The 26,195-nt window shown below is 39.3% G+C and overlaps 1 protein-coding gene across 1 annotated transcript in view; it reads right to left on the reverse strand.

The window, feature by feature from the left end:
- Positions 1 to 4,756, reverse strand: part of trpc7b (transient receptor potential cation channel, subfamily C, member 7b) — an 81,876-nt gene extending 77,120 nt beyond the window's left edge. The window contains exon 1 of the mRNA XM_053486062.1: positions 4,001 to 4,756. Coding sequence (XP_053342037.1) covers positions 4,001 to 4,756 — 756 coding nt within the window. The remainder of the gene's footprint in view (positions 1 to 4,000) is intronic.
- Between the last annotated feature and the right edge of the window lie 21,439 nt (positions 4,757 to 26,195).

Raw genomic sequence — 26,195 nt, forward strand, 5'->3', positions numbered from 1 at the left:
TTTTCTTAGAACTCAAGATGATGCACTGATGGCATTAAAAGGGCCACAAAATGGTTCCCTACAATGTCTTCAATTAGCCCCCAAGGACAAAACTAAAATAGTTTTTCGTTGCCATTTCATCCCATTATATTTGACCTCCTCATTCATTGTTGCTCAGGTGTTTTCATTCCCTTCACCCGCCAGCTTTCTTGCTATTGTCCTTCAACTTCATTGCAAAGCTCCTGTTTGCTTTCTCCCCTCAAGGAGACCTATATATTCTCAGTGTTATTATGTTTACCCATGGTATCATTGCTCTCTTTACTCAGCTGTTCTGACAGCAAAACCGAACAAAATGAACCACTGTATAAGCCTTGAACTATCCATGGAGCTTAACCAAATAAACAAGAGAAGAGCCTGGCCACTGGATGGCACCTTTGGCTGTGTCCCTGAAAAGTGTTTTCCATCTCAACAACATAACTACTGTAAAGCCAACTATTGGAACAGCAATACTGCTTTGAACAGCAGTACAATTCTCAACACTGGAACATCCTAATGTACCAAATGGATAAGCGACAAGCAAAATCAATCCAAATTCAATCCTTAAAAAACCTTTTCCACCAAAATGTAAGCAACACACTATATAAAGTTTCCTATACCGCATGAGTTGCTGAGAGCTGGCAAAACAAGAGCGATCTGCTAATAGCATTTTATAATGAAATGTCTGTCAATATTAAGGATTTTCTCATTAATCAGGACTTCTCATGCTTAAGGATTTCGAAGACCATTTAACCTAATCTGATCTCTGTTTCTTAACTTTGATCTCTGTGTCTTAACTTTGCTTCCATCAGCTTGATTCTACAATATACTTCAATGCACATCCTCCAGCCATCTTCATAAAAATAGGACTGAGGAACTGTAAACCTTCTGTATACAAATACATGAGTCAATATTTCCTTAGAGATGAGCGCTTGGTTCTCCACATCCAAGACAATGGGTTGTCTGTCAATAACTTTGACTTTTGGAACCTGAAGGTCATTACCTGGAACTATGACTTGAAAAACGTCACAGGAAACATTGTGTAAACAACCGCCTTTTCCTGAGGTGGTAGCTTTAGAGAGCCTTTTACGAAAGCTTACCCTTTATCACAAATCAAACCCAGTTAGCAAAAGAGTTGTACTGTATGTGATCTGGGCACTGATTGTTTTTCTTGCTTTGAGTATTGTATAAACTTGTGAATATACCTTCAAAAGTAGAACAATGGACCATATTGGTCAATTATGTACCTAAATACAGTATGCCAGTACTCTGTACCACCACAGGGGAAAGTGATCATACTCGATTTACAGTAAGTGCCTTATTCTCTGAAGTCTGGTTTATTCTTGACACTTGACTATGAGTATGGGCATGGACACGTTCAGTGGCATGGATCAGATGCTCACCTGCATGACCTCATGTAGTTGTGGAGGATTAAAATCAATACCAACTAGATGGAACATCAGCGCCATTGAGCTTGATGCCTCTGGCACACCTGAAATCGTTCATTTGTTGATGATGTTTTCTATCATTTGGTTTAAGAAATGCAGCCGTAACAGGTTAAATAGAATGAAACTTACTTTCAATAACAAAAAAACAAGCTTTTTAAAATTAGCTGGTTCTGTCACATGTGCTCCCCAAGCACATGAGGTTTATCACATGATTGCACCAGGAAGTTCATTAGATTTCATTTAAAGACGTTGTGAGTCAAAGTCAAGGATAAAGCTGAAGAACAAACTTTCCAGAACATTTAAAGGGTTTGTGACACCTGTGTCACCATGGGTTCTTATTAAAAATTAATAAGTTGGGCTACAACTCGTTTACCCCTTTGGATCTATTCTATCAGAAATTACTCATGGATATCTTTCTTTTAACTTCGCTCTGTGTCATGCATCTCAAGCCTGTGATTTCCATTCTGGCTTTATCTTATCTGTGATCCAGTTTGCCTTATTTTACACTAACCTGACATAGAAAATTAAATGTTAAGTTTAACCTAGCACACTTTGCTCCTGAATTATACTGTTTTTTTTGTGCTGCATCTTCTCACATCTGCACTCAATCTCAAATATTTATTTTATATGTATCTATTTAGCTGTAAGTATCTGGTTTGGAAGACTCACATAAATAAATAATTCCTGAACATGCACTGATTTAGGTTTACAGTTAAGTTAAGACCTGGGCTCGTATTTACTAAGCCTCCCAAAATCACAGCTAGAAATCACACTCAAAGTTGTTTTAGGAATAAAAATATTCCTAGCTCACAGTAGTCCATAAAAGTTAATTACAGTATGACACTTCAAACACTACAAATTATAGCGAGTGTCGTAGTTTTGACAGTTTTTTGTACTTTTTAAGCCGTGGAAAATTGAAATGATGAAACTGTTGACTTTTACTGTATATTAACTGATCATTAAGATTTCCAACCGATCACTTTAGAATTTCAACCATGAATAAGGATTGTTAAACAATCCATCGAATAAAGAACTTCACAGTATAAAGCTACTGTATATGTGCGAAAGCCAAAGCACTACTTTGGTCCTTAAAAAATTATTCTCAAGATGCTGTTTGTGAGACCCTTGCAGAGGCAGTGTAAGGTGTTATGAAAGAGGTGGTCATCTGTCACCCTTTTCTCCAGGACAACAATGGTGGATACTAAAGCAGGGGATACCAAAAATAGCTAAATAGGCTGCTGACAAAAACTGGCAAATCACACACTGGCAGTGTCTTAAGGGATTTTAAGATACACTTTTATAGGCTAAATAGAGATCAACTGTACTGTACTTAGCTAGCGTACACTGTAGGCCACCAGACTTTCAATCACCTTTAAATCCACTTTGGCGATCTTTTTCTTTATTGCCGAAGACACACTTTTCATAATTGCAATTTGACATTGGCAAGGTTGATGTAATGCAGGAGAAAATCTTACTCACTCACTCACTCACTCACTCATCTTCTATACTACTTTATCCTGTATTCAGGGTCGCGGGGGCCTGGAGCCTATCCCAGGGGACTTAGGACACGAGGCGGGGTACCCTGGACAGGGTAGGATAAAATTTATTATTTGAAATATAAAACTGTGAGACGATCCGAGCAATGAATTTTGTGATTCACTGCATCACTTTTCCAACTCTATTTACGTAGCGACCAGTATACACTGGGGCAGCTGATTTTATTCATGGGTTAGATGTAGTTGGCTGAATTGTCTAAGCCAGGAATATTGGAAATACGATATGGCTAATCTGATCTTGACTCCACACTGTGGGCTATGTCATTAATATTTTCCTGAAATAACAATCTCGTTGTGCAGTATCAGAGTGCGCATAAAAACCTTGTTTTTAGGGGTGTATATAGTTAAAGGGTTATGAGTTGACATAATGTGCCGTGTGGGCGAAGTATGACAAATGGAGAACAAAAATATAACTGCTAATGTAGGTTTTATGTAAACTATTTCATCCAACCATCCATCTAGGAACCTCTGTAGTCTAACTAGGAGCATGGAGGCCAATGGTGACCATTGGAGGCCAGTAGTGACCATTGTATTTATTGTCATTTTACAATCGAGGCAGGACCTCCAGTCAACATATTTACACACTAAAGGCAAATTGAAAACACTAATTAGCCTAATCCATAACGTATGTGGACTGTGGAAAGTAATGGGAGTGCCTAGATGCAACCCACCCAGCACAGGGAAAGCATGCACGGACCCTAACGTGGGAATCGAACCCAGAGCCCAGAGGTACAAGGCGACAGTGCTAACCACTAAGCTAGCTTGCTGCCAAGTAAACTATTTTTATAGTAATACATTTTCAAACCTGGACTGATATCTCAGGTTGTACTGTATATGTCGTTTTTGCTGTATAAGATAATATAAATAAGCAGATAATACAAACATCATTTGTTTGATTTATTATGAGAGAAAATGCTCTAGTATATTTAGTATACAGTATAAGTAATTTATGTAAATTAGTAAAGCTGAATAAGCTCTTACCTTAAACTCTGTCTCTATATTAGCAAGACGTGCCAGTTCATTGCTGAGCTCCAGAGCTGTGAGTACAGGGTCTTCGCTGGAAAGTGACAGGTAGGCAGCGCTAGCAAGCCCTTTATACGCATTCATACGTGAACGAGAATGGCTAAAAGAGTCACGCTTCTGTTTTTCCGTGCACTCATTGCACTTGCAGAAGTAGTCATGTGGCCGCTCTATCCTGGCGCCCTTCATCAACAGAATGTGCACAATCTCATACTCTTGGCAGTGCGAGGCCAAAATCACTGGAGTTATGTCCTGTGAAAAGCGTGTTCCATCCTCATCGTATGCATAAAAGTCATCATCTCTAAGTTCCTGTTCCAGGGGACTTAACGTTAGTCTCAGGCCTCCTGCAAACGCTGGGTGAGCCAAGATAGCTTCAACAATTCGTACATAGCCTTTGCTAATAGCCAACAGCAGGGCGTCCCCCACTCTGGCGAGCCCCTTCTTCTTCAGAAGCAGCTCTGTGACTTCCAAATGCTCATTGGCTACAGCTAGCTGCAATGCGTTCTGGCCCATGTAGTCGACACAGTTAAAGTTGAGCGTTTTGCACTCTTCAAGCATCTTGCGGACGACAGGGATGTTTCCGTACTCAGCGGCATCAAGAAAACGCTCTTCCTCTGTAGTGAGACTGGTGCCACGTTCGTTAAACATGTACGCAGGGCCTCGGATGGCCTGTCGGCGCCCCTTTTCCCGCAGGGTGGTGTGTCTGCGATGCATCATTGCAGGTCTGAAAGAGAAATAATAAATATCTGAACTCGGCAGGTACCAAAAATCTGTACAATTAAACCTGTCATGATATCCTGGAACCAGCACGGTTCACTCTACCAGGTTTGCCACCTGTAAATGGGATTGTACACGGTTATGGTTTTGATGCTGTGCATGTTTATAGTTTCTGAATCTCGCCTTCTCTCCTACATGCTGTTTGCACCTCATTTGTCCGTTACTTGTTTCATGTTTAATCTTTGCCTACACTCATGTCTATTTTGATCATCTGATAAAAGCAAAATTTTACTTAAATGCAACTGCATCCTGCTGCACTTGACAAAAGTTTTGCCATTAGAATAGCAAAAGAAGACTTGAAAAAGGCCTCATACAGTATGATCCACACCTTTCATCAAGGGAATGTTCTAACTGAACAGTAACACACATCACATGGGTTTGATCAGTTGAGGTGTTAAGATTGTCACAAGTGGTAAAATAGAGTCTATAAGTCTACAACTCTGGAGATGTACTGCAGGGATGAATAAGGTTCATCCACATGAATATATAACTAGCATACGATTTTCATCATTTTTTCTCTCACTCATTCGGCATATTTACTACATATTGTGTGCAGCTGGGGTTCTGTATTAAAATTTAAAACAGTCTGGTTAATAAATGTTTTAAAGCCAAGATCTGTATTTTTTATTTGCGTTTGCATTTAAATCTCTACGTATGCACTTATTGTAAATTTAAAAATTTCCATAGCATAACAATACTATTTATTGTCAATTTTTTTTAACTACATTAAACATCTGGACAGTTTGAACTATAATGGCCTTATATATTTTATTTTATTTGTATAGAATACAAACAACAATTTTTAATTGATCTTTAGAGAATCTTCATTTGCAATTGTACAGTACTCTGCTGGGTTGTAAACAAATCTGAAACGATGCTGGTTCTTCTGTCTACCGGGCTCTCAGTTCAGGCCTTCTCCTCGGACGGCTGTGGATATGTTTGCTCTAATGACCCATGTTCTCTCTCTCTCTCTCTCTTTCTTTCTCGCTCTGCATAGGGCCAGGGGTAGCTCAGTGGTTAAGGCATTGGACTACGGTTCGGAAGATCTCAGGTTCAAACCCCACAACCACCAAATTGGCCCTTAACCCTCAACTGCTCAGATGTGTAATCAGATAAAAATTGTAAGTCCCTCTGGATAAGCGCGTCTGCCAAATGTACATAACCGCTTTTTATTATCACTCCGGTTTTGGAACGTACAGTATGAGACAAAATAGTTTTAAACTTCCCGCAGGAAGAATAAACATATATTGATCTGTTTATTTATCTTTGCAGTTTCGGTTTTCATAGTCTATATTCCTTTTTTTTTTTTTTAGGTAAGCCATGCTGTGACTCAATTTCATTTATGTTGCAATCTGTCCATAGAAAGGAAACCAAATCTCATTGATTGGGTCTTTTAAATGATGCATATAGCCACGCCCAGCACAAGGGGGAAATGTGCAAGATTACTGGTACATTTAATTGTTTGTATTTATCAGAAAGCATCAGGCCCAGACAAAACTGTCACTTGTACCACATTCCACCATTCGATGATGCCTGCTTTATAGGGTCAAGAAGGGCTGTAGCCTATCCCAGGAAACTCGGGGAACCCTTGCACATGTGCCTTGAATACTTACCGTCTCAAACACACAATTCGGTAACACTAATTAGCATACCCTGAACGTCTTTGGACTGTATATAAATATATATGTAATATATATATTACATATATTAATGCTGACGGTGCTAACCATTATGACACTATGGAACATTCGGTGACAAATGCCCCCCTCCAATCTTTTCAGTGGAAAAGACAGCGCCCATTAAAACTTAGTTTGCGGCAACTTGTGTCCAATGTTCACATGCGACTGCCCATCACACACATTCGCTGCATGCACAAAAACACATTAGTCGATCGGCTTAGAACAAATATCGATTCACTTCCAAAAGTGATCCAAGCTTCTAAGCCTGTATTTTTACCCTGATATTGCCACTCTCCCATTAGGAGAGAGTAAAGCACAAAGACCCACAACCTGTTTCACAAATGTACCTACTGTACTGTACGTTTAGTGGGATTTTTTAGGTGGCTTGTGAAGAAATCCGTTTGTAAATTTGTGCAGGTTTTCAAGGGGCTTTAAGGAAGGTTTGGGTGACCTTCTTAGGCCAGTCCAGCTCTCCTCCTGATCACACACCTTTCTGTCTAAATCTTCAGGGGGTAACCAGGAACACAGGAAAATCCATTAACTCAATACTGGCCTCACACACACACACACACACACATACAGAGGCAAAAAAAATCTTTCAATTTGGAGCACAGAAACAAGCACACACATAATATGCCTGTCAATAAACCTTATACAGTCAGGGCCAAGTGTTTCTGCCCTGAAAATTACATTTTCACATCCACAAAAGCGCAATCTATTTTACAAACAATGCCTTCCAGCTAGAAAAGAAACAAAATAACACTATTCATTTCCATGGTATAAAAGAGGGAAACTGAAGTGGGGCTGTGGCAAGGTCTTGCACACATCCTGTTTCTATAAAAGCTTGTTGTAGTGTAGTGTACTGTAGTGTTCTTTAGAAATTATTATATTACATTACAAATTATGCAGATAATGTTTCAGATGACATATTTAACAAGAGCAATGTGCACACATATTGCTGCTTTGCATTGGAATAAATCTGTGACAAACATGGTCAACTAAAACTTTGTGTACAGAATATGAACACAATATCAACAATAAACACACAACATGAAAAATAATTACAAATGCAATAGGAAGGGGATTCCTTCTTCTATTTCATTTGTCTCGCCTGACCCAAACCACCCCAAATTATAACGAAGAAGTATCTATCTATATATATATATATATATATATGCCTCCTTGTAAGGATTTTGCAGAAATGTGACATTGATTTCCCCCCCCCCCCACCCCCCCAGGGGCGTTGTTGCAGTACAATTACTAAAGAACAGTGACTACATTGGATGCAAAATGAAAAAAAAAAGCTTTACGCCCGCGCGCACACATGGTCACAATATTATAGTAAGCAGTACACGCCCGCTGTAAGGGCCATATTTCATTGTTATAATTATGTTGTTGTATTTATTTTGTTTTATTGGTTAAGCATTACGCATTAAGTTACGCTTACACATTAAGTTTATTTGTTAAGCATTTAGTTAATTAGTCAAGCATTTAGTATGATAATCGTAAGTTGTACTGTGACATCACTTCATAAGTTGTTCTGTGAAATCATTCCATAGTTGTGTAGCTGCATGTCTATCACGCGAGAGAGCTGTTAGTTGTTGTTAGGATACGGAAGTGTGGAGAACACAAGCTTTTGACCGTAATACTGTAAGCTAAAAGATATAACAAATAGGTAATTGTAACGATAATTTACGACTGTAAGTTACAGGACACAGCAAACGACTTGTTGTAACCACTGTGGATTTATGCAAGAAACTGCAAGAACTGTTAAACTTTGATGTTGAAAATAAAACAAGAGACAAAGAATTCAACAGACTTGAGTCGTGAGTAACTAAGTGTAACAAGAAAGATACGCGTCAGAACTTGTGAATAACATGCCCGTACACCCGCACAGATGTTACTATACGAGTGACGCACGCACACTGAGACTGAGCATGGGAGACCACAGCGCAAGAGAGACAAGAACCATTGGCTCAGTTGTGATTACTTGATGCTCATCAGGTAAAGCGCATGTGTACTACTCAAATGTCTAGACCTCGCTTTTAAGTTTATCAAGTTAAAATTTATTACAAAGTTTTGCTCATCCTGCAAAACGATTGCAGAAAAAGTTACTCGCAATCCAAGGTTCCACTGTATATATATATATATATATATATATATATATATATATACTGTATAATTTGGTTTATTTTAGAAAACTCCTCTTCTGTAGCCCAGAGAGACCATGCACTGCGCGCTGGGCAACATTCCAAAAACAGTGATCACTCGGTCTCACAAACTGCTTCATCCTGATTTGCATTGTGATGGATAAAGGAACATTGGGCGCAAGGCAGAAACACATCCTGAATGCGATACCATCACACTCACACTTGTTCACTTTATCCAGTCCGGGTAAGATTTAGGGGGGAAGGACGGAAATAGGAAAACCTGGAGAAAACCTACAGTATATGGACACAAAGAGAAACACATAGGGCTGCTGAAAGAAAAAAGTCAGACTGGGACTTGTACAAAAAAATAACAGAACACAGGTATGAGAGTAAAAACTCCCTTTATTTCTCTATAAAACTCCCTGCATTACTAATGCACGCATCCCAGTTTATCACTAGTGCTTAGATACCATAAGGGTAGAAAGCCTGCTGCACGTCTGAAACGCTGGCCTTCTAGGAACTCTTTTAATCGCTCAAATGGCTTGGAGCCAGGTAAGGACTTTATAGAGGATGTGGCAATAACTCCCAGCAGAAGTCCTGTAGTGTGCAAGTGGTGTCATGTGAATGGTGCAGGCGTTTTACAGAAGGCCGTATGTCTGTGAATGATGATCCCGACCAAACTTTACATTCATGGACACCACTTGCACACTACAGGACTTCTGCTGGGAGTTATTGCCACATCCTCTATAAAGTCCTTACCTGGCTCCAAGCCATTTGAGCGATTAAAAGAGTTCCTAGAAGGCCAGCGTTTCAGACGTGCAGCAGGCTTTCTACCCTTATGGTATCTAAGCACTAGTGATAAACTGGGATGCGTGCATTAGTAATGCAGGGAGTTTTATAGAGAAATAAAGGGAGTTTTTACTCTCATACCTGTGTTCTGTTATTTTTTTGTACAAGTCCCAGTCTGACTTTTTTCTTTCAGCAGCCCTATGTGTTTTAGTTTAGACCAGTTCAAATCTAGAATACAGTTACAGATATTTGGAGAACTGAACATATATTAAAAAAAAGGCTGTTGGCTAAAGGAACACCATAACATACCTATGGATCTAGGATACAAAGATGCCCTTAAAACCTAGGTATTGGATATAAAAACAAGAATAAATATGCTATATCGAAGAAAAAGGATCAGGTGTTCTTAAATAATTTGGGTAACAGATTCACATTGTATTAATAGGAATTGATTTAACTGTCTCAGCACTGTTAACAACCAAGCAACGAAATCTTGGCCTGTCAGAGCTCTGAATTGATTAGCATTTCTCTCATTGATTTAGTCTGATTTGCTTCAGGGCATTCTCAGTTTCATCCCCATGGAGACAATTCTTCATCAAGCTGACATTAGCAGAAATAAACACCAGAACAAACGGTAATCACAGGGAAATTGAGCCTGACACATTATTGGCACTCTGCTTGCACGCCACATGTGGGGAGGTATTGCGGTTTTATTATCATTTTAGAGTTTATTTATTTTCCAAAGGAACACTTTATAATTTAAAGTTTTATCCCTTGACTGTTTAAACGATTTAAAATCTTTTGTCTAAGTAAAAAGTTTACGCTTGCCACATGGCTTGGTTGAGGTTCTATTTCTGCCAACCATCCAACCAACCACGCCAATGGCATCTGTATCTAAAATCCATCTCTCTGTTTAACAGAGTAGAAAAAAAAGAAAAGGGGGGCTCACAGAGAGTAAGGCCCATAGATAAAACATCGTAGATGATCACAGAATGCTGAGAGATCAAACACATGGGAGAGTGGAAGTGGAACCCATTCAAGACGCATCCGTTCCTGTGGGACATGAAAGACTGAGGAACTGACACGTGTGTATGTAATTGCTGAAAAAAAAGCTGTAAAAATAACTTGTATTTGTAGTTGGTTTAATTAGTATATTTAATAGATGCCAAGAAAGAAAAGGCTTGCAAAGGGTGGTGAAAACCGCCTAGCACTTCATTGGCACCGAACTACCAGCCACTGAACACCCTCACCACAATCCTTGTAGAGCGTGCAGCATCATCAGGCACTCCTCATCTCCAAGTCACATCCAAGAGGAACAGAAACAAAAGCTCCGGTCAAGCTTCTTTCCCACAACCATCACCATCCTTAACTCTACATTACACAGTAAAACCACTTAAACCACTTACACTGTATTACCTGCATATTCTGTATACTTTTCTATTACCCACATACATAATTGTAGATTTTTTTGTACATATATTAGAACAAAACTCTCCTAACATATCCAATCATCCATCCATGTATCTAGGAATCTCTGTAGTCAAGCTGTTAATTACCATTGTATTTATTCCCATTTTACAACTGTGGTAGGACCTCCAGTCAATATCCACACACTTGATACACATTGGAAATTTAGGAACACCATTTAGCCTAATGTGCATGTCTTTGAACTTTGGAACCTACAGTACCAGGAGGGAACCCACCAAGCACAATGAGAATACGCAAACTCCATGCACACAGACCCAGAGGTGGGATTCGAACCTGGACCCTGAAGGTGCAGCAAGGCATCAGTACTAACCACTAAGCCACTGTGCCTATTAACATATGTCTGTACACTATCTGTAGATACTTTGTACTGTACACACAGACAGTGTTGTATCTATGTACAGTGTACATATCTCTTATTCAGGGCTGTATTAGTTAAAAAAACATGGTGGGTAAACTGAGAATTATGTGATCAGGATAAGGTCGACCACAACATACTGGTAAAAATATATTACAAATATTTGTTGGAAAAATATTAACTGAAGCTGAAATTTAAATAAGAGCATGAACAGAGTAAACATAGCTGAAGTCCATGAAGTTTATTAATCACCATTTACTGTTAATCAATATAAGTATAAAACACTGAAAGACAGTATGGAGTGTTTTTTTTTTTTTTTTACATCAGTCACCATTCACAAAAACTAAACAATTCATCATGCATTACAATGAAAAAAAAGTTGAATATTATAAAAACTATAAATCCCCTCACTGTCTGGTAAGCCCTAAAATAATATAAAACATGGTTTTACAGTATGTTTTGTTTTTTTCACTTTGTGTTCGCAGTCAACATTAGTGGACAAATGTATGCCAATGCATGCTTTAAATTTGCAGCGTGTTCAAATTCTTTTTTTTTTATCACAGTAGATAATCAAGGTACCATAAATGTTGATTCAAAAATGCCATATAGAATACACTACAAATAACCCGAGGAGTCGAGAAGCTGTTCTAGAAATAATTTTAGCAAAGTTTAAAGCTTTGTTAACGCTAGGTAGGGGTGGGTAAACGCTATGCTAAAGTGGGTAAACGCTATAATGAGGGGGATAACACTAGGTTGAGGTTGGTTAAGGGGAGATTGAGGTGGGTAAAAACTGGGTTGAAGTGGGTGGACACTCGGTTGAGTTGGGTAAAGGCTAGGTTACAGTATGTGAGGTAAAGGCTAGTTTGAGGTGGATAAAGGCGCGGTTGAGGTGGATAAATGCGCGGTTGAGGTGGATAAAGGCGCGGTTGAGGTGGGTGAATGCTACATAGGCTGAGGTGGGTAAACGTGAGAATAAGGTGGGTAACTGCTAGGCTGAGGTTGAGAGCTAGGTTGAGGTGGGGAAAGATATTTTAAAAAACGTCCATAAACACGTTTTTTTTTAGTTAAACCTCCACTACAGCACTGCTCTCAATCAGATTTATGAATACTTTTCCATATCTTTTATAGAAATTAGCTTCTCTATTATAACAGTGTAATTCTCAATTTCATAGTGTTATATATTCTATATCTACTGCACATATTCACATATTCAAGATGCAAGTTTATCAGTATACAATGCAAGTATCCATCAGTATACTGTATGCACTGATGTATACACACAACTATTTACATTTGCAGTGACAATTAAGTATCCATCCATCCATCCATCCATCCATCCATCTAAGGCTGCAGTTTGCTGTTACCATTGTTGCCATCGTTGCTACAATGTTTCAAAGTCTAAACCCTCACATTTCATTATTAGAGTTCTTGATGGTTAATTTGGGATGAAAAAGTCTTCCCACAAGAGTAGAAGTTACTATAACAACAAAGGAAATCAGCTCTATAATAATGCCCACGTGTTCAAATTGGGATGTTCAACAAGCAGTTATCATCAGTCATCAGTCCATTTTTTTATTTTTATTATTTCTTTAGCCATGAATGGTACATCAGCATGAGGGGTGAATTAAAAACATTAGGACTCAAGGCTCCTGGCGGCACAAGTTTGTTCCATGCAACATTTTATTCTCTTTGTGCTTAGAAAATAAAAAAAGTTTAATTTCATTTTCATTTGTGATTGGGGTGGCATGTAATGTAGTTTTCCTCTTGATTTCATTACAGGACATCCGAGGTTATGAATCAGCTTAGATGAATCTGTTTTGCAGATGCTAGGAGCCAGTCAGTGTTGCTAGCATGCCATATTTTAGCACTTCTAGTATAATTAATCACATAACATTTGCAAATCAGACTTAGATCTGTTTCCCTCCTTGTTTAAAGACTTAATAGTGCACAACCCCTAAAGCTTGTCCTCAGATCACATATTTTTTGACAGCTTTCAAAATGTGAGGAAAATACCAAGACTGCACAAGAAATTTAACATTAAAAATTGCTGAATAAAGCTATTTAATGTACCCCTGCTGTACACTTCATTTAAAACTCCTGCACTATCTAATCAGCCAATCATGTGGCAGCAGCAGAATGCGAAAATAAAATGCAGACACAGGTGAAAAACGTCAGATAATATTCACATCCAACATCAGAACGCAATAAGAGTGTGATCTCTGTGACTTTGATTGAGGCATGGTCATTGGTACCAGATGGGCTGATTGGAGTATTTCAAAAACGGTTGAACTCCTGGGAATGACACACACAGCAATCTCTAGAGTTTACACAGAATAGTGTGAAAACAGTGAGTGAGCGACAGTTCTGTGGGTGGAAATGCCTTGAAAATGAGAGTGCTTAGAGGGAATGGCCACATTGGGTCACTGTCCAATGAATGAAACATTGAACGTTAAGATAAATTTTAAGTGTACAGTGGCAAACTATTTTCTCACAGATAAAGTGCAAAATTGTTTTTTTGCACCATACTGTGTGAACTCTTTAAATGGTGGTCTGGGAAAATCCCAGGAAATCATCAGTTTCTAATACAGTTGTACCTTGGCATACTGTACAAACACCTGCCTCATGAAGTTTTGTCTTAAAAACTGAAATTTTGCAATAAATTTGCCTACGCATACAAAGCATTTTTGGCATACAGTACGATCTACAGTAACAAACCATGCCAAACCAAACACCGGCTTAGTTGTGCATACGTCCGGGAGTCATTCAAAAGCTCGTTTGCACCAATTGAAAGCCAAGAGAAGCTAATTTACAATTTTTTTGTGTGGTTTTTTTTTTTGCATTTTGTGCAAGATTTAGTGAATACATAGCACCTTGGGTCCCAAAAATTTTAGCAAGTATGGTAGCAAGAAGAAAATTAAGCCACTTTTAGTTTTGTTTTTAAAACAGCCAATGCCAAAAAGAATCACGAATTAAGGTTATGTGAGGTTGAATGCCTATTTATTTTATATTTTACTTAATTTACATGTCTTTTCTCATTGTTTTTATATGCATAAAATACATTTATAGTGTGGAAAATTAGTCATGTTTTTGGGTGGCTGGAACGGATTATCTGCATTTACATCATTTCCTATTGGAAAATGCGTTTCGCTTTAAAAACTCACCTCTGGAACAGATTAAATTTGTATACCGAGGTACCATGTATATTTACATCAGACTATTTAGCACCAAGGATCATGCTATGGTTAAATTCACAAAAATCACTCTTTTTTTCATCCAGATGTTTGATGTAAACAGTAATTGACAATCCTGACTTGTTACTGCATGGTCTATTGCATTGCTCTGCTGCCACATGATTACCACTGATTAGACAAGCGAATGAAAGTGCAGTTGTACAGGTGTTCCTAATAATGGAAGGAAGCCTAAAATGAGGAATGAGCGCATCTCCCATAAGAAGCTGTAGAATGCTTATCCAGTTGGACACACACACACACACACACACACACACACACAAAGAAGAATAATAACTATGCCTACTCCACTCTATCCTTGTTGACCTCTCATCTACAGATCTCTCGCTCTCTCTCGCTCAGACGGCGAGTGTACGGAAATGGGATTTTCTGGGTTGGTCATCACAGAACAAAGCGCCAGCTGGAATTACAATGGAGTGAAGGAAGGATACTGAAACTGATTCTGACAGAATGAAAAAAAAAGAGTGAGTGACAGGAAGAAAGGAAGTAGACAGTATACTAGGTGAGGGATTTACTGTACAGTTTCTGTCATTCTGACAGTGAAAGGCTTGCACTAAGCCTTTATATCTAATAGCATACAGATACAGATATATATCATTTAGGCATTCTCACAGACTCTCCTTTACCTAAGGCTTGAATCTTTACATTTTATGCATCAGAGCAAAATAACATGCACTCGACTAGTATATTGGTCTCGTTTACTTTTATTACAAAATTCATTTCTTAGTGATGCTTCAGTATTTCCCTTTGGATCTGTTCTGCACACTTGCTGGGTTTCAAATAACACTTTGTCTATAAATGCTGTAGTCTTCTCAGGAAATTCTGCTTCTGCTCAAAATTGTAAAAAAATCGATCTGTGCTTTTGACTTTTCAATAGTCCAAAATTTACATAAACACTCTTGTAGAGGATGTATTGGATCCTATTACTCACTCACTCAACATCTATATGGCTTCATCCTGTATACCCAGTCGTGGGGGGTCTGGAGTCACAGGTCACACACTTACGCGCTCACTCACACACTACGGGCAATTTGGGAATGGCAGTTAGCCTAATCTGCATGTCTTTGGTCTGTGAGAGGGAACTGGATTACCCGGAGGAAACCCACCAAGCAAGGGAAGAACATACAGTACATACTCCACGCACACGGAACTGAGGCGAACACTTGAAGACGGAGGCGGACTCTGGAGGTACAAGGCAACAGTACTAACCACTAAGCCACCGTGCCAACTAGATTCTATTAGCGTCACAATGTGGTGAATTTTGTTTACATGCAAAAAAATTTCTTTTATCTAATTAAAACAATTTGGATTAGAGATAACTGTTTACATGTTCACTGATCAGGTAACACTGCACAATGCATTTAATCAGAATGTTACTTTTTTGACATGTGCAAAGTGATTCTGCTATAGGTTTCCAGCTGCTAAAGTGTTTGTGGTTGTCTTTGACGTATTTTTCGTTTAATGATGCAAATGTTTCCTGACTCTTCTACTATGAGGCCATGCTGTTGTAATAGCAGTAGTATGGAGTTTTGCATTGTCCTGCTGAACTCCACAAAGCCTTCCCTAAAATAGATGTCATCTAAAACCTTTATATACCTTTCATTCCCGTCCAGAACATGCAAGCTGCCCATATTATATGCACTTATGCATCCGCATACCATCAGAGATGCTGGCTTTTGAACTGAACACTGTTTTTTAAATGAACCTTGGCCCACAGGACACGACGGCGCTTCTGGACCATGTTCAAATGGGGCTTCCTTTTTGCATAATAGAGCTTAAGTTGCCATTGGCAGATGGCAGGGTGGATTGTGTTTACTGACACTGGTTTCTGGAAGTATTCCTGGGCCCATTTAGTAATGTCAATGACTAAAGGTCTTTGGGCAATTTTGCAATTTGATGATGAGAAACGTTTTCCCATCTTTACTTTTGAAAGACTCTACCTCCCTAAGACATTTCTTTTATACGGTAGCTAATCTCATAATCAATTAACCTTGGCGGAATCTTTATAAAATGTATTGCTTTTTCAGCCCTTTGTTGCCCCAGTCCCAACTTTTTAGAGACCTGTAGAAAAATTCCCATTTAAACATTTGCAATGTTTTCTATGTTCTATTGTGAAAAAAATATTGACTTTTAGTTCACTTTATTGAAATAAATAAATAAATAAAAACCCATCCCAACTTCCCGAGTGTGAACATGCTGTTCCACATCTGATTTTAAACACCTGCAACACTGTTACTGTACTGTAAGTGTTTCATGGAGGGAAGGCAAATCACACACTTACACATGATAATCACAGTATCTCCACTTCATGTAATGCAGTGCTATGCAAAAAAGAAGTAAAGTAAAAAAATACAGATATCGTATCGTGTATAGTGTATAAATACAGATGTAGTGGAGTAAATGTTAAATGAATAATCTAATCTTATTCAAGTAAAATACAGATATGTAAAATTAGAATTAAATGTATTACTTACTTTGCACCTCTACATGGCTAACATTTATCTGTTCAAATGATTATCTCTCATCCCCATTCAAAATTCATTCTGATCAGACCAGATCACACTAGTGAAATGTTAGGTTCCATGTAAACACACCTAATTATAGGAAAACCAACACATGTGTGGCCAACATGATTTCTTAAACATTAGAGAACTAAGTTAAATTATACCAGCTTCACTTTCCGTTCAAGGATCGACAAACATTAAGGTATCACCTGAATTCGAAACGTCATTTCACATGAGAACATTTAAGCAAGAATTTACCTATGCAATCATAAGGTTTGCACCACAATTATAAGCCTGAGTTAAAACACCATACCAAAAAGATTGATTCATCAATTATCCCGCATAAAAGTCTGTACAATTCTCAGGAGGAATTGCGTGAACACGAGGATTTGCAGTACGAGGGACAATGCCTTGATGTTTTTTTGAAAAATATTATCAAAGTAAACCTACAATAGCGAGAAATGTCTAGAGACGGTGTAATGCATCATCTGAGTGAATCCACAGAAGACCAAGAAAATAGCATACGCAAAGAGTGGCAAATAAATACAGAGGTTTTAAACACACTCAAGTGTTGGATATGCAAATTAATTCAAATTCACTGGCATGCTCCTAGATAATAGGTAAGACAAATATGTATGCGTTTAATCCAGGTAAAATACTATTTACCTTTCGAAGGAGTGCTGTTAATGTTCTGGGTTTTGAGAATAGAAGATATAATGCTACATTTTATAGTTAATAGGTTTAAAAAAAATGTGCATTCAAAATGTAAAAATATGTGGCAAGAACTGATGCATTTATATTTCAGTGGCATTAAGATTCCACTCCAGAGCCCAGATATGTTTGCTGACTCCAAAAAAAAAAGCCTGCTATTGAACAGATGCGATGTTTTGAATTGTGCAATCTCAGTCACCAACCATCCAAATATATTTTTTAGGGTGGTGGTATAGGGAGATAGAAGGGTGAAGTGTCCGTTGAGTCTTAGTGCATTCCTCCCAAAATCATTTACGGTATCCTTACATACTGTGCTGTATGCTGTTGCACAATGTTAAGCTAAGGTTAAAGAAAAAACTAAATTCTACTTGGTTTATGCAACACAAAAATGGCTTATATGTTATACTTTTTTTAGCCTACGAAAAATCTCCCTACCTCATTCACTGTGGTAGTTCAATGAACATGCAAAACACTCACTCACTGTCTGTACCGCTTTATCCTATTTACAGGGTTGCGGGGGGCCTGCAGCCTATCCAAGGAGACTTGGGGACCACCCTGGACAGGGTGCCAATCCATCACAGAGCACACACGCTCATTCACACACTACGTGTCATTTAGAAAGCCAATCAGCCTAATCTGCTTGTCTTTGGACTATGGGAGGAAACCAAGCAAACACAGGATGAACAAACATATTCCATGCACACGAAATCAAACCCTAACCCTATTGCTAGCCACTACGCCACCATGCCGGCATGCAATATGCTTTATTTTTTTAATACACCATGCTCTTTGGCGTTACCTCATCTTTGACGCTTTGTGGAAAGAATTTAAATAGAGGCTCAAACTACCTAAGCCTTAAATCCCACTGACACCCTCGAACTTTTTTTTCTTGTAAAGGCTGTAATGAAGGATTGAAGGATGAAGGGTGTGACAAGCGATCAGAGATATGAAAATCAAACATTAAAATGACAATTTCAACACAGCATAGGTGCATTTAACGGAATGTGTACATTCTTATGTTTCAAGCTTTGCAGTACAATTAATAAAAGAGCAGCTCATAAAAACATTAAAGTAATTACTAAATGAACTTTTTGCACTCTTTAAAATAGCATTAATTATATGGAGAAGTGTTTGTGGTGTTTAACAGTAATCTGAGGCCAGCTGGATCATTAGGCATGAAAAATAAGTCATTACCGCAAGCAGAGTGAGCGACTTAGAAACATTTGGATCACAGATTACGGTTAAGGGCCTTAGTCGTTTCAGTGCTGAAGAGAATCTATGTCTAGGTGATGACCTGAACTGACTAGATCTGCCATGATCAATAAAACTATGTGTGAGAGGAAATAGCGAGAAACTTAACAAAAGTGATCAATTAACACATATGGCTAAGAGACACATGAGGCTTGTGTAAGTACGGAGGAAAACACTTTGGGCGTGCTATTATAGAAAAACAATTAGTGATGAGATGGCATGATTGAGCAGGGGTTATTACTACCCACCCCAGTTATTCTTCTCCTTCTTCTTTGTATGTTTGTGTGTGTGTGTGTGTGTGAGAGAGAGAGAGAGAGAGAGAGAGAGAGACAGAGACATGTCCATCCAGCGGGATAAGCATTTCTATAATTTCTTATGACAGTTGAGCTTATCCCTCATTTGGGCTTCCCTCTGTGAAAATATACTGAGCGGTGTCAATGAGCACTGAAATGCTGTGGAAGTTGTCTAACAATCTTCTGCTCCTTCCTCCAGTCCAGTAGGTGGTGGTCTTGCAATTTTCATCCAAGAAATGCCAAAAATCCAATCTTTTTCCATCTTCCAAGATACTCATGTGTTGTGAAATATGTATTTTTTAATAATTCTTGTATCTTACAAATGCTTGTAAGTTTGCTTATTCTCTGTACTTCTTACCCTATACGGGAAGATGGGGGTGCCAGTGCATTGCAGGGTCATACACTACAAATAATTTAGAAATACCAGATCTGCATGTTTTTTGTAACTGTGGGAGGAAACCAGCATACACAGGGGAAACCCACGAAGCACCATGCAAACTCCACACACAGATCCAAGGTGGGATCAAACCCTTTACCCTGGAGGTGGTGAGGCTGCAGTGCTAACCACTACACCCCGTGCCACCAGGTTCTAGCAATTACATTTAATGTTGTAAAACAAGACCATTTCTGTTACCACATATGTTATAGCTGTGACTTCAAACCCTTTCTCTGCACATTACACAGACTGTAAAGCAGCAAAGCACCTTAACAACAAAATCCATAAAATCATAAAAACAGTTACATTTTTATTATAAAAATAGCCAGTGTCAAGGTCTACATGGTATCATTACAAGCAGGAAATCTAGTTAAATCATTAGCCTAAACCCAAAAAGAGTTAATTCTATGATCCCTGGCCCTGAAACTCCAAAGATTTCGATGATTACACACACACCTCTAAATGATTTGCATAGTGCAAACACATCAGGTGAAATGAATATCGCATCAGCCGGTTTGACTTAGCAAGGCAGCCAATGGATACTGGGTGTTATTTCAATTTGACTGGCCAGAATTAAACAAATCAAGGTCTAACAGGCAGGAGAATCAATCTGTGAATAAAGTAATCGGTTCACTGGTCACACTGACAGATAGTTGTCAGATTGTTGACAGATATTTATTAAAATAAATGTGTCCTGGTGGTCATACACAGTGCCTTGAAGCTTGAAGCCGACATGTATCAACAATGCCAAATTCATCCCATCAACTAATTTACACCACATTATGTATATATAGCAGTATCATCAGTATACACTATGTATTAAATGTTACCAAATTCTATTGCTATTCATGGCAAAAAGGATGCTAATATCTGTATTTTTGTATGTTATTTCATTTGCAATAATTCTTTTAATGGTACTGCATATACACTATCATTTAAAAACTGCATTTCTGGATCTTCTTCAGCAAACCTAATCAGTGGAATAACTACTCTATTTACTAGCCTACAGGGAAATGGCTTTTAAATTTGTGACATGATTTTGCCGCACCACCAGCCTTAAAGTACAATCTATAAAAATAAATAAGCAAATTAATGAACAAATGAACAAATCAATGTAATTTGACAAAGATTCTCATCATCAAATTTAACCATATATTATTTAACGTGACCTTCTCTTTACAATGCATTGGGACGAATTGGATCGGCTCTAAAAAAAGATATAAATATAAAAAAACATGAATACAAAGTGGTTCAGCATCAGCACACAAAACAGTCATGAGAGACATACATACTGAGGGATGGATGGTGTGATTCAATGTTTGTTTCTCATTAGATGCTGAATTCTTACATTTGACAAGCATTACAAACAACATGCAGTATGTGCTGCTAGAAGAGAACATAAGAACATTCATGTTGTGAAATTACAATAATAATAATAAAAAAAACTGATCTGAGCAACTCAGTGTTTTAGGCCTTGATATAAATAGGGATTTGTGCATTACTGCCATAAAAACAAATCTATCTCTTGAATTTGAACCTGAGACTTCTGATATTAACTTCGCTTTTAAATTGAGTGTTCACACTTAATAGTAATAAAAGACAAAAATTAAACCAGAAACTATTAAAGGCATGCCTCATCATTGATACCACTTTATCCTGTAGGGTCTGGATCCTATCCCAGGAGACTTAGGGCATGATGTGGGGTACACCCTGGACAGGGTGCCAATCCATCACAGGGCAAACACACATTGTAGGAGGAAGCCTACCAAGCATGGGGAAGACATGCAAACTCCATGGGGACTCGAACCTAGACCCTGGAGGTGCAAAGCGACAGTGCTAACCACTAAGCCACAGCGGCACCTGACCAAAAACCTGTTGAAATTATTATTATTATTACTACAATCATTTCTATACACCCATGAATCCTACTTTATTTAGTCCTCTTCTCTCTCTCTCTCTCTCTCTCCCTCATTGTGTTCCCTTAAACAGCATTTTCTTTGCATTTTTTTTAAAAACCGCATCCGCACCAGACTTCAAAGCCAGAACTCACCTGTGAGGAGATGTGCTGCTCTCTACTTGGTATCGCGCGCGCGGCTCCGCATGGTCCTCCGCTGTGTCCGCTCCGAGCTGAAGCGCGCGTGCCGGAGGAGAAGGAGGAAGAGGAGGAGGAGGAAGAGAGGACGCGCGCTGGAGCTCTGCGGGATCCCGCGGCTCGGAGCGGCTCACAAAGGCGGAGCTCCTGGCTTGGACCAGCGGGGGGAGGCGGGGAGCACGGATCTGCTCTCTCTCTCTCACACACACTCCTGCTCTTACATCCGTCTCCCCGTCACACACCGGAGACTCAGAGCGGCCAAGGCGGAGAGCCGAGAGCAGCGCGTCGTGCAACAAGTAGCGGAGGAAAAAGTTCCGCTATTGGCGCGCAAACCGACTCGAGAGACAGGGCTTTAAGCACATAGTGGGAGTGTAAATCACACACACACGCGCGCGCACTCGAAACATGCGCATGTACATGTACAAGACCCCCCCCCCTTCATTCGTGTCACGTGCCTTATGGAGAAATCACAAACATTATGATAATGTGAATTATACAGTATGTGGAACCAGGCTACAATAGCTGTAATGTCACCATGGTGTGTGCTGAAATAGCACATGTGAATTCATATAAACATCATGCTATTATTACATTTCAACCACTGACAGGTGAAGTGAAGGCGATTCAGTGGCGTGATGGTTTCCTAGCACCTCCAGGGACCGGGTTCAGTTCCCACCTGCATGGAATTTGAAAGTTCTCCCCGTGCTTGGTGGGTTTCCTCTCTGTGCTCCGGTTTCCTTCCACAGTCCAAAGACATATAGGTTAGGTTAATTGGCGTCTCAATGTGCCTGTAAGGCGGCACAGTGGTGTAGTGGTGAAGTGGTTACTGTCGCCTAGCACCTCCAGTGTCTGGGTTCGATTCCTGGCCAGGCTTGATTCCCGTCTCTGTGTACTTGGAGTGTGTTCTGCATGTTTTTTGTAACTGTGGGAGGAAACCAGCATACACAGGGGAAACCCACGAAGCACCATGCAAACTCCACACACAGATTCAAGGTGGGATCAAACCCTTTACCCTGGAGGTGGTGTGGCTGCAGTGCTTACCACTACCCCCCGTGCCCCCAGATTCTAGCCATTACATTTAATGTTGTAAAACAAGACCATTTCTGTTACCACATATGTTATAGCTGTGACTTCAAACCCTTTCTCTGCACATTACACAGACTGTAAAGCAGCAAAGCACCTTAACAACAAAATCCATAAAATAGCACATGTGAATTCATACAAACATCATGCTATTATTACATTTCATCCACTGACAGGTGAAGTGAAGGCGATTCAGCGGTGTAATGGTTCTCCCCGTGCTTGGTGGTTAACCTCCGGGTACTCCGGTTTTCTCCAACGGGCCAAAGTCATGTAGGTTAAGTTGACTGGCGTTCCCAAATTGCCCGTAGTGAGTGTGTGTACGTGTGTGTGCCCTGCGATGAATTGGCACCCTGTCCAGAGTGCCCTAAGCCTCCTGGGATAGGCTCCAGGTCTCTGCGACCCTGAATACAGGATAAAGCGGTATAGAGGATAAAAAAGAAGATGAATGTGCCTGTAGGGTGTAAATAAGCATGTGAGTGACCCCTCCAGGGTGTACCATGTCTCATGCCCTAAGTCTCCTGAAATAGGCTCCAGCGCAACCCTGTATACAGGATAAAGCAGTGTATATGGTGAGTGACTGAGTTAGGTGATAACACTAATGACATTGTTTTGAGAAATACAGTATTTAGCAGCAATTGTACAGTCAGTTCTTAAAACTGGGCAAAAACTAGAAACTGGAAAACTGGGCATATGCGCAACTTTGGCAACAGCTGAATTGTGATGAGCTAGACAACTAGGTCAAAGCATTGGCAAAACTACAGGTCTTTTGGGGGAGTTCCTGGCGTGCAGTGGACCAAGGAAGGACAACCAGAGAATTGGCTACAGGGACAAGTGTAAACCAAGCCATGTAAGAAGCACGCCTGGTCTAATCCTAGAGAAGAGCTCCTTTGCTGTAAAGATTTGCTGTAAAATTTAGTGCTGTCTATAATAGTGTTAGAAAAGTGTAAGAAGTGTTAGGACTCACTGTGCATGACAGCTTACCAAATATGGAGCCATTGAGCTGCAGAATAGTCAGAGTGCCCATGCTGACTCCTACTGCCAAAAGCTCAGCTCCAACAATGGACACATGAGCATCAGCACTGGGCAGTGGAGCAGTTGAAGGCGGTGGACCTGGTCTGACCTGCACAATATTACTGTAAGCATGTGGTGTTAATATTCTGGTCGACTGATGTGTGTGATCACAATGTTTATTCATTTTCGTTCACCACTTTAATCTAATTATAGTCACATTGAATCCAGAGCTTATCCTGACAATTCTGGGTACAAGGTGGGATTAAATTTCATTGCAAGGGATCAGGCACACACACACACACACACACACACACACACACACACACACACACACACACACACACACACACACACACACGTGTCACATCTGAAAAATAATGTTGTATAGCCCATCTATTCTGTCACTGTTATGAGGAGGTGAGAACCCACACAGGTATTAGAAGAACATGTAAATCTCCACAGTGTCAGTGAAAACAGGGAGTTTTAAGGTGGTCATGATACACAGGGTGCCAACATGCTGTCCATTTCCTAATATATAGTCATATAGTCCTTTTATCATTTTATGCCTTGAAATTGCGTATGTGAATTCAGGCATGGGCAGTGCCATCAAAAAGACGTTGCTTGCATAACTCGGGTTATCTTTTTGTAATATTAAAATTTGTTAGATGATCTCAATATACTGTGTACTATATATATATATATATATATATATATATATATATATATATATATATAGTATACCGCTTTTAACAATTGTCATTGTCGCAAGGCAGCTTTACACAATCAAAAGAAGGATTTAAGTTTGTATGGAATGTACATGTAAATGTGTATGAATCAAAATGGTCAGATAGTCCCTGATAAGCAAGCCGAGGGCAACAGTGGCAAGGAAAACTCTCTGAGATGGTAATAGGAAGAAACCTTGAAAGGAGCCAGACTCAACAGAGAACCTATCCTCATCTGGATTTTACTTGCAGCCAAGTCAAGTCCTCAAAGAAACAGCTGTCAATATCAGTCACGGCCAGAAATTTCTTCATGGTAGAGTAAAACCGTCCCCAGACACCAGACGCATCCCCAAAGAGACACACAGGGCATCCATGTGACGAGATCTCCAACCAGAAGCAGGGCACCAGGATGGGTCAAACAGATTCAGAGGACAGAGGGAGTCACTATTTGGAAGTCTATTCCATAACCTTGGGGCTAAGTAAGAAAAAGCTCTGCCCCGAGCTGTAGTTTTCATAATACGGGGTACTGACAAGCAGCCTGCATCCTTTGATCGAAGTAGGCGTGGCAGATTGCAAGACACTAGCAGTTTACTCAGATACTGCGGCACGAGACCATTTAATGCTTTATATGGTTAGATTAGTATTTTAAAATCAATGCAAAATTTCACAGGGAGCCAATGGAGTGAAGATAAGATAGGTGTGATGTGCTCGTATCTTCTGGTTCTAGTGAGGACTCTCGCTGCTGCCTTCTGGACTAACTAATACTTGTTTATGCACCTAGTTAAACAACCAGACAGTAAGGCATTACAATGGTCCAGCCTAGAGGTGATAAAAGCATGAACTAATTTTTCTGTATCGTTTAATGACAGTATATTCCTTAATTTGGCATTTTTTTCTGAGGTAAAAGAATGCTATCCTGGTAATATTATCTAAAATCTTGCTTATAGCCACAAGAGGTCCTATGACTAGAACTTCTGTCTTATCAGGATTTAGCAGAAGGAAGTTAATTAGCATCCAGTCTCTTATATCCTTTGCTCAACTTTAGCAAGCTGTTTTTTCTCATCTGGTTTTTCTGAGACATATAACTGTGTGTCGTCAGCATAACAATGAAAACTAATATTATGCTTTCGGATTATGTTGCCCGAAGGAAGCATGTAAAAGGAATAAAGCAGTGGGCTTAAAACTGAACCCTGTGGAACACCAAACTCCACTAGAGAACATGCAGAATAAGCGCCATTTAAATCTACATACTGATAATGATCAGTCAAATAGAGTTTGAGCCTGGAGAGGGTGTTCCCTTAATTCCTACTACATTTTCTAATCTGTGAAGTAGAATAGTATGATTAATGGTGACAAAAGCTGCACTGAGTTCAAGTAATACAATATATATATATATATATATATATATATATATATATATATATATATATATATATATAAACTCAGGAAGGGACAAATACTTTTTTACTGCATTGTACATGTAACATGATGAGACTAATATGTAATCATATGAAAAAAAAATCCACATACCCCACATATGTGTGCTCATATAGAAATGATCATGGGT

This window comes from Clarias gariepinus, chromosome 2 (assembly GCF_024256425.1).
Source record: "Clarias gariepinus isolate MV-2021 ecotype Netherlands chromosome 2, CGAR_prim_01v2, whole genome shotgun sequence".
Taxonomy (NCBI): Eukaryota; Metazoa; Chordata; class Actinopteri; order Siluriformes; family Clariidae; genus Clarias; species Clarias gariepinus.